Raw genomic sequence first — 13,949 nt, forward strand, 5'->3', positions numbered from 1 at the left:
AAGGTGATACATGAATAGATGGCGTCCAGGATACGACAAAGGCATGTGATGCGGGAGCGTGAGGATGAGGATAAATACGCTTGATGCAGGGGTAGGAGGGGAAAGGTACGAAGTTAGCGAGACAAGGTGGACCGAGAGAGATGAGGTAAACGAGAGGAAGATGCATCTGGGGAATATATCGCGCAAAACAGACTAAATTGAAAACCGAAGAAATTAGAGAGACTCCGAATGTCACTAAAATTGGATAAGTATGAAACGATCCAGACAGCCAGCACGACACCGGAAGACTCACATAGTACTCTATCTCAAGCTGCGTGGATAGAGAAAACCAGTTAGACAAACTTCAGATGGTAGTAAGGACGAGGAAGGGTACGCACGAACAAAAACGCGACCTTGCGCGGCCAGCGTATATGGAGGCCGACGGGGTTGTACAACCGCGTATTGAGATCCTGAATTAAACTCTGCAGTCGTTGCATTTCCTGCAAAGAGGCAGTTGCACATCAGCAATAGTCCACCAGCACGAGACAGTATGAGTGATACGGCTAGAAAGCCCCACAGCGGGGGCAGACGTATGCGACTGGAGCGCGATAAATCACTCGGCAAGTCTGGAAGAACAAATACAAGATAGTAAAGGCGCGAGTAAAAGGGCAGACATCAATACAGAGAGAGCCACGTGGGCAATGGCACACCAAACCAGCAAGAGAGTAAGCAAATAGAACACGGCACAAAGATGGTCGCATCACAAAAATACACCATAGACGCACCTTGTCATAATGGGACATGAAAACAAGCCTGGATAGCTGTAGCGAGAAAAAAGCCAACGCGTTGTCGATGGCAGCGTGCCGCAGGCTGTGAGCCTCGATCAGCCGCTCGTTAATCGCGTTGACTGTCTCAAGGAACTGTGTTGGGGTTAACTACGGAGGAATGGTCAGATGTTATTCCGCGCATATATACAGACAAATGTAAACGACTGAGATTGGACGAGATGCAAAGACAACTTATTGGAGAGAAACCTGGGTATGAAGTGCAAAACAATTGCAACAGGGAACACGGAACCGGAACTTCTGAAAAGACAGAGAGGCACACGCACCCTGCCCTCTAATTCCAGCGGATACGTTGGTGCGAATTGGATGAGCTCGCCACCGGTGTAGTCACGCTCGATGCGGACGACCTCTCGCGGGTGGTGCATACCTATCTGACCCATGGGTGGAGTGCCGTACGCTGCTTCTGGTGGCGGTGGCCCAAAATAATACGAGGAGAAGGGGACCACGGGGCGACTGCGACTGTACCACAAGTCAGCTCCCAGGCAGAATGAACGGCGAGCGCTCCGCGAGAAGCACGTAATGAAATGGGACGCACATCGGCTTGCCAGTGAAGTCGTGCACCACGCGCGTGTTCGCAGACGAGAATCCGTCGCGCTGCGCGCCGGACGAGGGCGGGTTGATGTGCTCCCACGGTGGAGGAGACGGTGGGTGTGTATTGAACGCGAGCGGGTGTTCAGGAGCATCCCCAGCTGTGTCTGCGACGTCCTCTGGCACGGCGGGCGAGCCGAACGCAGCGTTCAGTGCTGCGCTGACGGAGGGCACGTCTTTTGACTCGGTGTCCTTCGACGAGTCTGAGGGGCTTTCGTCGCGGTGGCTATCCCACGAACTGTACGAGACCGCTATGCCATCCTCGGTCGGCGAGACGGGCTCGTCGTGTATGCGAAGTGCTGTGTCTGCCCCTGCTCTCCCCGCGTCTGCCCCTGCTCCCTGAGACCGGTCTGGTATATGCGCCTGCTCTGGAAAGGTTCCCTTGAGGCCATCCACCTGCATGATCCCCGTCATTGGTTCGGTGCGTATGTCAGCGCCCGAGTGTGGTTGTCCTTGGGATAGTGGTCGTGATCGGGCAGCGAGTGAACTTTCTGCCAGGTCAGCTTCGCGGGCGGCTGCGGTGTTCGAGGTCGACGGCGAAGGTGAGTGTGTTGGATGCATGTGAGGACTAGGTCAAGATATGAAGTGGTCGGGGCGAGGTGGGGGTGCGAAGAGGGCGCGTCGGACGACGGGAAGGCTCAGAGCATGCACGCATCAGCACGATTGCCCTGCGGAGTTGTGGTGAACAATTTGTTTGGCGCTGCGCGAACACTTTCATCTCTTTCTCTCCCACCATGCACATCCATCGCTGACAGTTATTATAATGGTCTCATATCGATTGGACATCATCATTTCCGACAGCTGCGGTGGTGACAAGGAATTATCTCGTGGCCGTGTGGAGTACCAACTTAAGTTCGCTGGGAACGCGACTTCATGTATGTATTGCGCCGCAGCATTTGACTCGCAACTGATCTACGACCATTTCCCAGGTGGCAGTGCATTGGGATGTAGTCAATGTCCAAATCCCGTTGAGATTGGCTAGGTATTGACATCGTTCGTTTCTAAATACAGTCAGGGTCGAATTTAAACATAGCCTGGGTGTTTTGGGAATACGACCACTAGGCGAGTCCCTTTCACATATTCTCCAGCATCTTAGGGTTCTCAAAGCATCCAAGTCGTCGTCGTCGTCGAACGCCTTACCATGGAATCAAACAGTACGTCTCCCTGGCACTAGTCTCCCGAAGGCAGATGGCAGATACTCTGCTTCAACCTCGTACCTCGGATATCCGTGTCCGACTGGCGCCAGATGTGAGACCAGAATACGATGCTGCACTGACTGACTGAATCCTGACCCCTTCCCGCGCCACCAAGCCACGATGACATGAGATCCGGGGACGCGCTCCGTCACTACTTCACTCAGCTTCCGCTCAGGGGACGAAAAGCGGATCGACAAGCATCAACCCTAGCAATCGCGATCCCGACCGCCGCAGCAGCCCGGCCCCAACCCGAATCCACTGAGGTCACAGGTCGCGGCCGACGGATGCACTTGCCCATCTCGGACAACGCAGAGCCCCGCGGAGGAACAACCGCACCTCAGCATCGGGCTACGACGTAGCCTAAATCTGAATCCGGAGGCGTTCAAGCGCGGCCCTAGCCCCTCTGCGGGAAGTCACTTCATCGGGTGACGCTAACTTGCTACGGGATACTAGTGAGATCGGTTTGCTCCTACCAGGATCGTCTGCGGAAACAAACGTGCGGATTGCTCATCGGGATGGCGCGGGAAGGCGTGGCCAGAGGTTGAGTACTGAGTGGGTAAGACCGATCTGTACGTGCTCACAGCCGTGTTTCCGAAACACGGTATGCAAGCTCGTCATTCACATCATCCAGTGCGCAGTGTACGGTGAGCATAATTTGCCTATATTCAACATGTTACTTTTGTGTAGTAAGACATATATATGCATGCACATGCAGACCACACCTATAGCATACTAATTACACAATACACAACGATGCCAACGAGCAGCCGGAGTCAGTCAGATAGAGCGAGAATGCTATAAAACAAGAGAAGAATGCTACAGCGGGGAACCCAGGTATGATGTCGCAATGTATATGTGGGCGTGTGGACGAGCAGGCGTGCAAGATCATAATCGTAGCGGAAAGCGAGCAAGAATAGACAGCAGCGGGACGAAGATGACAGCAAGAGAGGGTACCGGCGGACGGGGCAGGAATCATGGTACGGGCCCCACACGCCCATTGCTCGACGCCGGCGACGGAGTGGCCTTCGTTGAGGGCGACCCGCCAGCAGACGCAGGCGCGGACGTGCCGTGCGGCACGATGTCACGCTTCGCACCCCGTGGCGGTGATGCTGAGCGCGAGTGCATGCGCTCGTCCCCATCCGCGTCCCTGTCCCGCTGGGGGCTGACCACTGGCGGCGCCGGCGGGTGTGCGAGCGGTGGCAGGGTCATCGGTGGAGCGTGCGAGAGACCCGCACCGATCGGACGCGGGTGCGGTGGGAGCATCATAGGGAGCGACGGTGGAAGGGACGGCGAGGGCGGGTACGAGGGGCGGTCGAGCGTCTGTCGCGTCTCCGGCGAGTGCGACGACGGCTGTTGATGGAACGGGATCGGCGAGGGGCGCATCGAGGGCGTCGGCGTCGGGCGTCCGCCAGAGTTGCCGTTCGAGTTGGACGAGATGGAGTGCGAAGTCGGCCGCCCGCTAATGCTGCCCACGCGTGAACGTTTGTCTGCGTGCTCGTCGGTTGGCGCAGGACTGAGGGGACGCTTGGTGCCGACTGGGGGAGAGCGTGAGGAGATCGACGTCCTTGGCGACGCGCCAGGTGCACGACCGGGGCCGAACGCGCGTGGATACTGAGAGAGGCCCATCAGCGCATCCGCTACACCCTCGTCGTAATCCTCGTCCACAACACGTGCCGGAGGGAGGTGCGCAGAGCCTGTGGGTGACGGCTGCACGGATCTGCCCGATCCGGAGCTCGCGGGCTCGGGACTGCCAACGGTCTTGCGGTACTTGAACGACAGCGGGCCCGCGGGGTTGTCCCTCCGCTGCGGCTCCTCCTTAACGCGTTTCGTATTCACGCGACGTTTGCGCTCCTTCTTTGGCGGGGCTTCAGCCGCGGGCGCGGAGGTGGAGCCTGCGGACGATTCGGCGTCCCTCTCCTTCCCGGTGCGCCGTCTACGCTCCTTGGGCTCGGCGGGGCCGACGCTGACAGTCTGCAGGGGAATCCGCGGGCTCTCAGAGGCGTAGTGCCCTGGCGGCGGAAGACCGCGTGCGCGCACATCGGGCGAGGGCACGTACCGCGGGTCCCGCGGGTCGAGCACATCCATCGACTCTCTTTCTCTGTCGCGCTCACGCTCCCTGCCCCTCTCACGCTCGTACTGGTTCGGTGCCTCGCGTGCGTCGAACCGCGGATCGTACCTCCGCATGGGCTCCTGCATATCCATCGGCGGGCGGAGCGGCGAGCGAGGCACGCCCGGGCCCGACGTCGGCGGCTTCTCCCAGAACGGTCTGTACGTGGGATGCACGGCACGCGGAGATACGTCCGGACTGCGCTCGCGCGGGCCTCGGGGGCTAGGACCGCGGGGCGAATGCGGGCGGGACGCGTAGTACGCTGGTGAGGTGTGCACGGGGTACTCGCTCGGGGGGCGTCCACGGCGCTCGCGCTCCCACTCCGCGTGGTCGATAGGGATGGGGACAATGCGACGGTCCCAGGCTGATTCGCGCTCGTCGCGGGAATACGGTAGAGGGGGGGTGCGACGGGAGACGGGACCGGGCGTCTGACCAGGACCGACGACACGCTCGAAGGGTGGGAGGTGCTGTGGAGAGCGTGCGCGAAGGTGTGCGTGTGGCGGAGGGGAGGCGGAGGTTGAAGGCATCCGCAGCGGGCGCGCGTGCTCATGGTGGGGCTGACGCATCCCGTCAACGGGAGACTGCGAAAGCACGGGGTGGTGCAAAAGGAGGCTCTGCCCTGCTGGACCGCGCGGGCCGCTGTCGCGTGAGGACGGGGGGTACGAGGCGGAGTGCTCGCGAGAGTGGTGCGAGATACGATCAACGTCCATGGGCGCAAGCGGCGTGTGAGATGGTACGCGATTGTCATCGAGTACTACGGGCGGGGGCGGGCCGCCGCGGAAGGGACCTGGTGAGGAACGGCTCGAATTCAGCTGGGGCGGCATGGGCAGGGGGAGGTCGCTCGGTGGGCCGCGCGAGTCAGTACGGAAAATGGGGCGTGAGCCTCCAGGTTGTAGCAGCATTGGGAAGGCGCCAGGCGGCATCATCGGATTGGCGTAGGCCGTAGGGTGCACGTCCTGAGGGCCAGGTGCAGCAGGCAGTGTACCACCTGTTGCCTGTGCAGTCTTCAATAACTGGAGGCGCTGCGCAATCGCGGTGTTGCTGGGGTCGAGCTCTGCAGCACGCGCATAAGCATCAATAGCATCCGAGATCTGGTTGTTGCAGCTCTCGTAGAGACTGCCGAGGTCGAACCACACTTCTGAAATGTACGGGTTAATGCGGATGGCCCGCGAGTAGGCGTCCAGCGCATCGCGATACTGGTTAATTTGGAAATAGAGCACGCCAATGGAGCACCAGAACGTGGGATTGCGGCCGTCGCGATACACCGCCTGTTGGTATGCTTCGTACGCCTTGTTGTATTTCTGCCCGGCCATGTACGCGCGTCCCAGGAGGTACCAGCTCTGCGCGTCCGCCGGTTCTACCCACCGGTAAATAAATAAATAAAAATAAAAATGACGTAAAACATACCTGCTTCGAGACTCTTCGTTAAATACTGGATTGCAAGGTCCTGGTTCTGGAAGGAGGAGCCATCCTGATGGTACAACCAGCCTAACTGCTGCAACACCTTGGCATGCCCAGGGTTGTCAACGACGACCCGCTCATATGCGTCGCGTGCCCTCAAGTGCTGTAGACGCGCAGTCGGTGTCAGTTATGCATGGGAACAAGTGCGGAGAGAAGGCACGCACGTCGCGCTGCTGCTCGAAGACGTGGCCGATTTGGAACCAGATATCGGCATGGGCGAGGGGATTCGGCGGATTGCGGAGGATGCGGTCGAAGCAGTCAAGACTCTCAGTGTACTTGCCCTGCTGCTTGTAAATAATGCCGAGCCGGAAGAGAATCTCATTCGCCTTATCAAAGTCTAGGATAGAAACCGAACACCACAGGGTTCGCATTCGCGAGTGAGCAATGGAAGAAAGCGTGTGAGAGGAAGCGCAGACCTTTGTCCATACGAAGCACAGACGCGAAGGCCTCTTCCGCATGATCGAGCGAACCATATCGGTCATAGAGGATGCCAATACCGTACCAAAGTTTCGGATCTTCCTGGACACGCACACAAAGACGTCAAAAGAAGGCATTTGTAAAGACATTAAGCGACCCACTTTGGGATTGGGGAGGAGGTAGAGGGCTTGCTGGTATGCGTTATAGGCCTTCTGCAGATCGTCCTGCATCAGGTAGCAGTGCCCTATAGTGTAAGCGGGTCAGCAGGGGGGAGGCGGAATGAGTCACGTGTGAAACTGACCGAGGGCGCTCCACACTTCGCCGTTGTCTCGTTGCATATCGATGACACGCTGGAAGTACTCGACGGCCTGTGAGATTCCGAATCAGTCACTTCTGTCATTGATCTGCGTGCACATGACGTAAATGCCAAACACAGCCAAATAAAATCGCCGAGCTTATCGGGAACGCGCGCAGGCAACACCAGTCTCCGGAAAATGGACTGGAATTCGCACCTTTGGGTAATTTTCTTTGATCCGCGCGATGCCGGCGACTTGGGTCAGGCCAGGAAGAGACATGGGGTTGTGGCGCAGCGCATTCTCGTACGCGGACAGTGCATGTTCCAGATTACCCATCTGCTCGGCGACCCGACCTGTGATCCGACGGGTAAGTCTTGAGAGACACGCAGGACTAGCGCGGAAAAATAATTCCACGCGCACCAATGAGCAGCCACGTCTGTTCGTTCGCGTGCGCGAGCTTCTGGATGGACGCTGGGACAACAACGCCGTTTGGCGCTACTGCCGACATGACGGGGGACGCGAGAAGCAGTTGTGGGGCCGGGGGTACGTGGCTGGACACAGGTATGCCAACCGGTGTAGCTGGGATCCCGTTCCCGTTGATATGTGGGGGGTTGCCGTGGTGGTGATGCGCGGGTGGAGGAACAGAGTGGGCATGGGCGTGAGGAGCATGGGGGTCATGAAGGCGGACATCACGGTCGGACTGGCGGGGAGTATGCCGGAGAGACATGGCGGGAAGGGTGCTCACTGGGTCGGGGGACGAGCGGGATGTGTCGGACGACGAGGAGGGGGAGAGCAAGGAACAAGGAGAGGAGACGTGAGGCGAAGGGAAAAGGGAAAGACTTCCGAAGGTGGGGGTATATATGGCGCGGCGGACGCGAGATCAGGGCGCAGGAGATGCGAGATCTCACAGATGGATCTCTGTGTAGGCGCACGGAAGGCAGCGCGTGTGTTCCTTTCCCTTTCCGGAATCACGCGCATCCGCCAATGTTCGGCAACCTTCAATCAAATAAACACCGAGATCCAGATCGGGGAGGTATGTCTATCCTGCTTAGGTCATCATCCTCGATGTTCCTCCCCTCTCTTCGGTCCGACTGCGCCAAACAAGCGTCCCCTGGTCTCAGCCACCGACACCTCGCGCTCGCATCCTTCTCGGATATCCTCGCTCGCCCCTCACAGCCTTCGCATCACTCCCCATCTTGTGTCAGTCGATAGCCGCGGACACGGACACGTAGGGGCACGTCTATATCTTAGCGCAAGGGAAACGACAACACCCGACACCCGACAAACTAATTGACAGCCCAGAGGAGGGGATCGACTTTGCAGATTGCCGCCCCCGCCAAGATCACCCTGCACCCATATAATATATCCCAGCCTATCTCCTCCTCGGGCGGCCCCGCGTAGTATCACCTCCAGCGGTCACCGCCTTTCAAATTTCCTATCACGTGCGCGTCTGAACAGAAATGGCCGGCTTCCTTCAGCTTCTTCTCGGATGCAAACCGTGCCAGCGAGACACCTGCCTAGCTGCCTGCCTGCCGCCGATTCCCAGTAATTTCCCCACCCAACAGCCACCACCACCTTCCGCCCGAGGCTCTGATGAATCATGCCATGACACGTCTGACGCCACCATCGCCATCGCCATCGCGGCACCACCTCCCAGGCCCCATCCAGAGTCCCAATCCATTTCGGCAGGGGCGGCCCAGAACCCGCAAGATCCCATCTCCGATCGATGTCCATAGCATGTGCTGCAGCAGCGCGAAGGGGAAGGCGGAAGAACCAAAAACAGGTTCGCCCGTTTGGCATTTTGACGTCGCGCTACCGCTGCGAACGGCGAGGCAAGGCAGAAAAAGGGAACAAGCTGACAACGAAGACAGCTGCCCCTGGCTCTGCTGAGGTCATACAAGCTCTAAACACGCGTCAGAGGCAATCAGGCAGCTGCAAATTCACACTTCCACTTGTGGCTGGGCGGCAGCAGAGCGGGACCGCGGGGAAGCTGTACTGCAGCGACGTTCGGACGACGTAGCGGTGCTAGTGCGCCATTGCCCGGGTGCATGACAAGCGATGAGGCTGGATTTACTACAGCGAAACCGCGCGCAGCCGATCGCACCGCGGTCATAGATTTTAGGAGGAGGTGGTGGTATATTCCGGACAAGGTCCCAATCAGGAACGTCGGATTGGGTCAGCAGCAATCCGACAAAATATTACAGACCACACCTTGGCGCCAAACGAGTGAGGCCTATCATAGAGCGCGCGCTCATCTATCTCGTCTGGATCTCTACCATGACGATCTTTTTCAGATCGCGTGCTTTGGGTTTGGGTTTGCGAAATTGCGACCGGACCAATTTTTCTGATAGGTCTGTGACGGTGCGGGGCTCCGTGACGGCGGTCACGTTAGGTTATTCCGATCACACCCGGCGATTTGAAGCTGTCGTCGCGAAGTCCTGCGGAACCATGGCCGTAACTTCGCCTGCGCGTGCGCTAGCCGCAAAATTGCCGTCAACGTCAATTCATGTCACCGTTCTGTATTCGGAATATATCGTCGTAACTCTCGACATCTGGCGTATTCGTCCAAGTCGAGTATTTGTCTCGATCACGTCCGCCGTACCCGCGTCAGCAGCCACCACCACATTGATGCCTATCCCCAACTCCCGCCGTCGGGAATATCACCCAAATTGTGTGCATGCATGCTTCGGGCATTAAAGTCGCTCGTTCGATTGTCAATGTGGCAGGGACGTGGAGGCTAGCGCTCATAAGGACGGGTTTGCAACCACACCCACGCCTCCGAGAAGCGTGCATGCGTAGGACGTGTGGTCGACTGCAAGGGAGTGGAACGTGGGGCGGAACATTAACGGCAGGATTAAGTGTTTCGTTTGATCGGCAGCGGTAGAGGGGCCTTTAGAGCTTACAAGGCTAGCGCGGGAGGAACGAGAGCCCAGGTTGCCGAGATTCTCCCTGGCGCAGGGCTGGAGAACACTCGAAGCTGCGGAGGACACACGAACTCTATATGAGTGGTTCTCAAACTCTGTCAGCCAGGCTGGGAGCCCCATGTTGGGCAAGCGCTCTGCATGCAGTGGCGACCACACCAATTCAATACCGAGAAGAGAAGAGGAGACGGATATGAGCAGCGGAGTCGAAGCACGCATGCATAGCGTAACGCAATTCCGTGCTCCGGACGTGTCCAGACAAATGCCGAGAAGGTGTTGGCGTAGGTAGAGCGTGCAGATACACGCATGTGGGAGCGTCCTCCACGCTGAGAGCGCTGTGACTGTCAGGTCCTGGCAACATATTCAATAAGACAACGTCTGGGCGGTGCAATTCGCTATATCAGGCTGCTCTGCACCAGACGAACGAGGCCTGAGTCAGGAAGGCCCACGCTTGTGCATATAGCGTGCATATTAGCCGCATATGTTGACAAACGCACCATCAATCGGTGTCGTCTTGTATACGCTCATGCCATCACTAGGATCACCAGCTATCAGGGTGCGAACGCAGATACAATCGCGGACGCTGCGGACTGGGCTATGTTGTGCGGAGAATACAACTTGTTCCGAGGATGGGCGCCGACGTCGTACCAGTGAGTTCATCACCGAAATAAAGTGGTCCGAGCCGACTAAACCGCTCACGTCCTTGTTATCTGGGATGAGCCATCCCAGTACCTGTGCCAAAGTTCATTATAGCTTAGCCGTCTTCTGGCGCTGGAGGTCACTTGTGAACAGGGTATCCTTGGCAGTGCCGGCAGAACTTTGACAGATGGAAAAAATGACCAGGCAGATACTAGTAGATGAAGAGAGTTTGATTCAGACGTGCTGGAGACAAGTACGATACGTAGTGCAGTCATTTTCCAAAGACGTAGCTACGATGCAATAGATGAACTGAATCGAGACGCCAGTCATCCGAGGAATGCCGGCGAGTTGCCGGCGGCAGCCACGTGGCGAAACCACGACGTTCAGCTCACGTGTGACCCGCTGCCCGCCAACTGACAACTTGCTCTCAACAATCGCGACAAGATGACTCGTGAGTATGCGGCTGCCCTTCTTGTCGACTTCAGGCTCGATTCACGAGGAGATCTGCACTCGCGTACGGCCGTGCGATGATATCCAGGGGGTAATCAGCGAGAAACGGACCGTGTAAAGGCACAGAAGAAGGCCACCGCAAACAAAGGCAAGCCGAAGGAAAGCGCTTCGTCGCTGCAACAGCGCCGCGAGAAGTGAGTGCGGCCTGGCATGCGCATTTCTCCGCTGCGCCGTGCTGACTGCATACCCGCACAGGGATGCTGAGATCCTCCGGCTGAAGCAGAAGGTAAGCTTGCGGCACCCTGCAACGTTCATGTCTGATTGGGTTTGTGCCAGAAAAAGGAGGAGGAGAAGGCTGCAACTACTTCTAGTGGTGGCGATGGGGCGAAGAAATAACCCTGGTGACGGGAGGGTTCCCATTCGTGCGATCGTGATCACGGGTAGACAGGTAGTGCGCGGATAGAGGTGAACAGTACTTGGACAGTTGGTGGATGTCATGAGTATCGTCATCGGTGCGAGATCTTGTACAGATTCCTTTCAATGGTTTTCTACATCTACTGGCATTCGAAATGTGATGGAATTCGCCGTGGGCATGGACCTGGCTCTGATTGTGACCGTCCGTAGCGTGGGTGTAGGCTGGTGCGATTCCGTTGGACTCCCGATCATATCTTTCATTACAAAGGGCGATACACCAACCAATTTCAGTGGATGTGGCGGCGGTACGAGAAACTCCTTCTAAAAAAATAGCTATCAGTCAAATCACAGAAGAGAAATCCGATTCGAAGACAAGAACGAAGAAGCCAACTATGAATACGTGCGAATACGGCAGAATGGCTCCCTTCACCGGGTCAGTGGAAGCTCGTCTGCCTCTCACAGCGCGGCCACAGCCTTGCATGCTAGTGTAATACTTTTGGCAGATCTTCGTCCTGCGAAGCATACTTAAGGTGAACTTCTCGATAGGAAATACTCCGAATAGTCAAACTGAACCAGGGTCCCGAGGTAAAATGCTTGTAATGGGTAAAGCGATCCCATCACCCGGATTTCTCACAAAACTAAGTGCACCGTACAGCGGTTGCTTTAGGAGGGTCGTAATGTGTGAATAGATCTAGAGCGGCAGGAGCACATCGCGTTGCCGCTAAAGTCTGCCTATTGCCACTATGGACACCGCTGTCCGGCGTGGCGCAGCAGCATCCTAGATACGCAATCCAGACGAAGCGATCAGGCTGTTCTGTTAACGTCAGTTCGGTCAGTGCACGTCAGGCATATGTTTTTCCGTGATCCCCACAAGGACGCGGAGAGGAGAGCGCACAACCTTCATCAATCAGAGCGGATGGCTTCATCTGGAGACTGCTTGAAATTCATGTCACCCGACCTGGCTGCGCATGCAGCGCTCCCAGTACGGCGTCTTCATCCTGCAATTGTATCAGATTCAGATCAGAAGCTGGACATGCGGCATGTGGACAGACACTAAATGCGCATCTTTGTATCCGCGATTACCAATGGGATGGATCGGCGAGGCGTGCAAACCTTCGTGACATGTCGGTATGTCTGAGGGCTGCCCTTGGAGATGAGCGTATCGGGTTTAGCGTTGGTTCGATATGAGGGGGACAGCAAAATCAATGATCCGTGTAATCTCGCGCCTTCCCAAAACCCTGCTGCGTTTGGCATGAATGTGCTCGTCTCTCTGAGCAGGTGTGTCCGGACACGCGGAAACCTCCCGGAGAAGGTTATTGGTTACCAGACCTGTACAACGATGCATGAGAATTAGACTCATCTTGAGTTGATATGCCGGTGCGGCGTGCATTGATCCTTCATGAACTAGGTATTTGTTGAGTTGTCGAGCATATGATTCAACTGATGATCATGATTCAAATACTGAGCCATGACTGTCATAGACAACTCATTTGCCTTTGCATGAAACTCAAGTTCAGTCGAGGGCGGTCACGATGTCGTCAATTTCAGGCTGGATCATGCACTAGCAGGGAGTTGTGACGTACATTTATTCGTTGCCATTCGTTATCCTTCTCGGAAGACGCCAGAGCTGATCTGTTGATATGATCTCAGCAATCTGTGTCTGAGCCCGACTGATCAGATGGCTGTGGGAGAACGTCCGCGGGGCTATTCATTTCTTGCTTGGAGATCAGCTACAAGTTATCTTGGTGAGATCATGCCTAGAATAACTTTTTCAGGCACTATCGCTTTCCAAGTCTAGATACTTATATGTTGTCAGTTAGTGTGGATCTAGAAACCAACGCGTTTGGTAAATTTGGCCACCACTGTCGACTGGAATGGACACGAGGGCCATCGAAGCGTTCATCTCCGGAGCGTTGGTCAATTGCAGGGCGGGGCCTCATGCAGAATCGGATTCACCGATTGATCGGGCTAAAAATCGACCTCTGCAGGTCAGCACTACACGATGTAAGCGGGGGCTGGCTGATCGGCACTGAGCAGCCCGTGTCCGAGCATTTGAAACAGCTGGCCACCCACCACGACGTGACTTCATACTCCTAGGTCTTGGCGAGCCTATAATGCAATGACCCTCAATATTCAATGTGTGTAGGTTTGACAGACAGGCGATACGCGAAGTCACCTGGTGTGGCCTTATGCCTGCATAGATGTGACAGTATCCTTCTATAGAAAGTGGAGCTCTGGAGGCCGCAGTTCATTCTTCGAAGTGGTGTATTTTGATTGTGCATGCGAGAACGTGTGGCCGGGGCTGTAAGGACTAGCAGATCTCTCCCACGATCACCAGCAAACATACCTCTAAATGCCAGGCTTCTCATGGTGCATAGCTCCGTGGCTTTTACTTCGGGCACGGCGCTGATCCCCCTGTCGGCATGGAATTCGAGATCTTCCGCACCGAGCTAGGCGACATGGGGATGCCTCGCGAGCGATGTCGACCACAAAAGGGGCATCTTCTGCTTGCGCCATACATCGTATGGCGCACGCGTTTCACGACACTCTAATGCGATGCTGGGTTCAACGGAGGGACAATCTGAGCACTCTTGCATGGCCGCACAGCAACGTGCACTGCCATTGAATTGTGGTCG

General features: G+C 56.5%; 3 protein-coding genes across 3 annotated transcripts; 1 reads left to right on the plus strand and 2 right to left on the minus strand.

Annotated features, from left to right (window-relative positions):
• Window positions 1-231: 231 nt before the first annotated feature.
• SCP_0115840 (hypothetical protein) lies at window positions 232-1,826 on the minus strand (the record flags this gene model as incomplete). Its single annotated transcript, XM_027753805.1, has 6 exons — window positions 232-234; window positions 293-310; window positions 378-479; window positions 765-914; window positions 1,091-1,283; window positions 1,360-1,826. The coding sequence occupies 6 exons, from the start codon at window positions 1,824-1,826 to the stop codon at window positions 232-234; spliced, it is 933 nt and encodes a 310-aa protein (XP_027609606.1).
• Window positions 1,827-3,580: 1,754 nt separating this feature from the next.
• SCP_0115850 (TPR-like protein) lies at window positions 3,581-7,616 on the minus strand (the record flags this gene model as incomplete). Its single annotated transcript, XM_027753806.1, has 8 exons — window positions 3,581-6,072; window positions 6,123-6,279; window positions 6,341-6,513; window positions 6,593-6,695; window positions 6,755-6,837; window positions 6,895-6,961; window positions 7,106-7,242; window positions 7,310-7,616. The coding sequence occupies 8 exons, from the start codon at window positions 7,614-7,616 to the stop codon at window positions 3,581-3,583; spliced, it is 3,519 nt and encodes a 1,172-aa protein (XP_027609607.1).
• A 3,277-nt stretch (window positions 7,617-10,893) lies between these two features.
• SCP_0115860 (hypothetical protein) lies at window positions 10,894-11,295 on the plus strand (the record flags this gene model as incomplete). The annotated part of the gene is made up of 4 exons (XM_027753807.1): window positions 10,894-10,900; window positions 10,988-11,093; window positions 11,155-11,185; window positions 11,236-11,295. 4 exons carry the CDS (start codon window positions 10,894-10,896, stop codon window positions 11,293-11,295), a joined length of 204 nt encoding a protein of 67 aa, XP_027609608.1.
• Between the last annotated feature and the right edge of the window lie 2,654 nt (window positions 11,296-13,949).

Source organism: Sparassis crispa (assembly GCF_003851025.1).
Source record: "Sparassis crispa DNA, contig_000000F, whole genome shotgun sequence".
Taxonomy (NCBI): Eukaryota; Fungi; Basidiomycota; class Agaricomycetes; order Polyporales; family Sparassidaceae; genus Sparassis; species Sparassis crispa.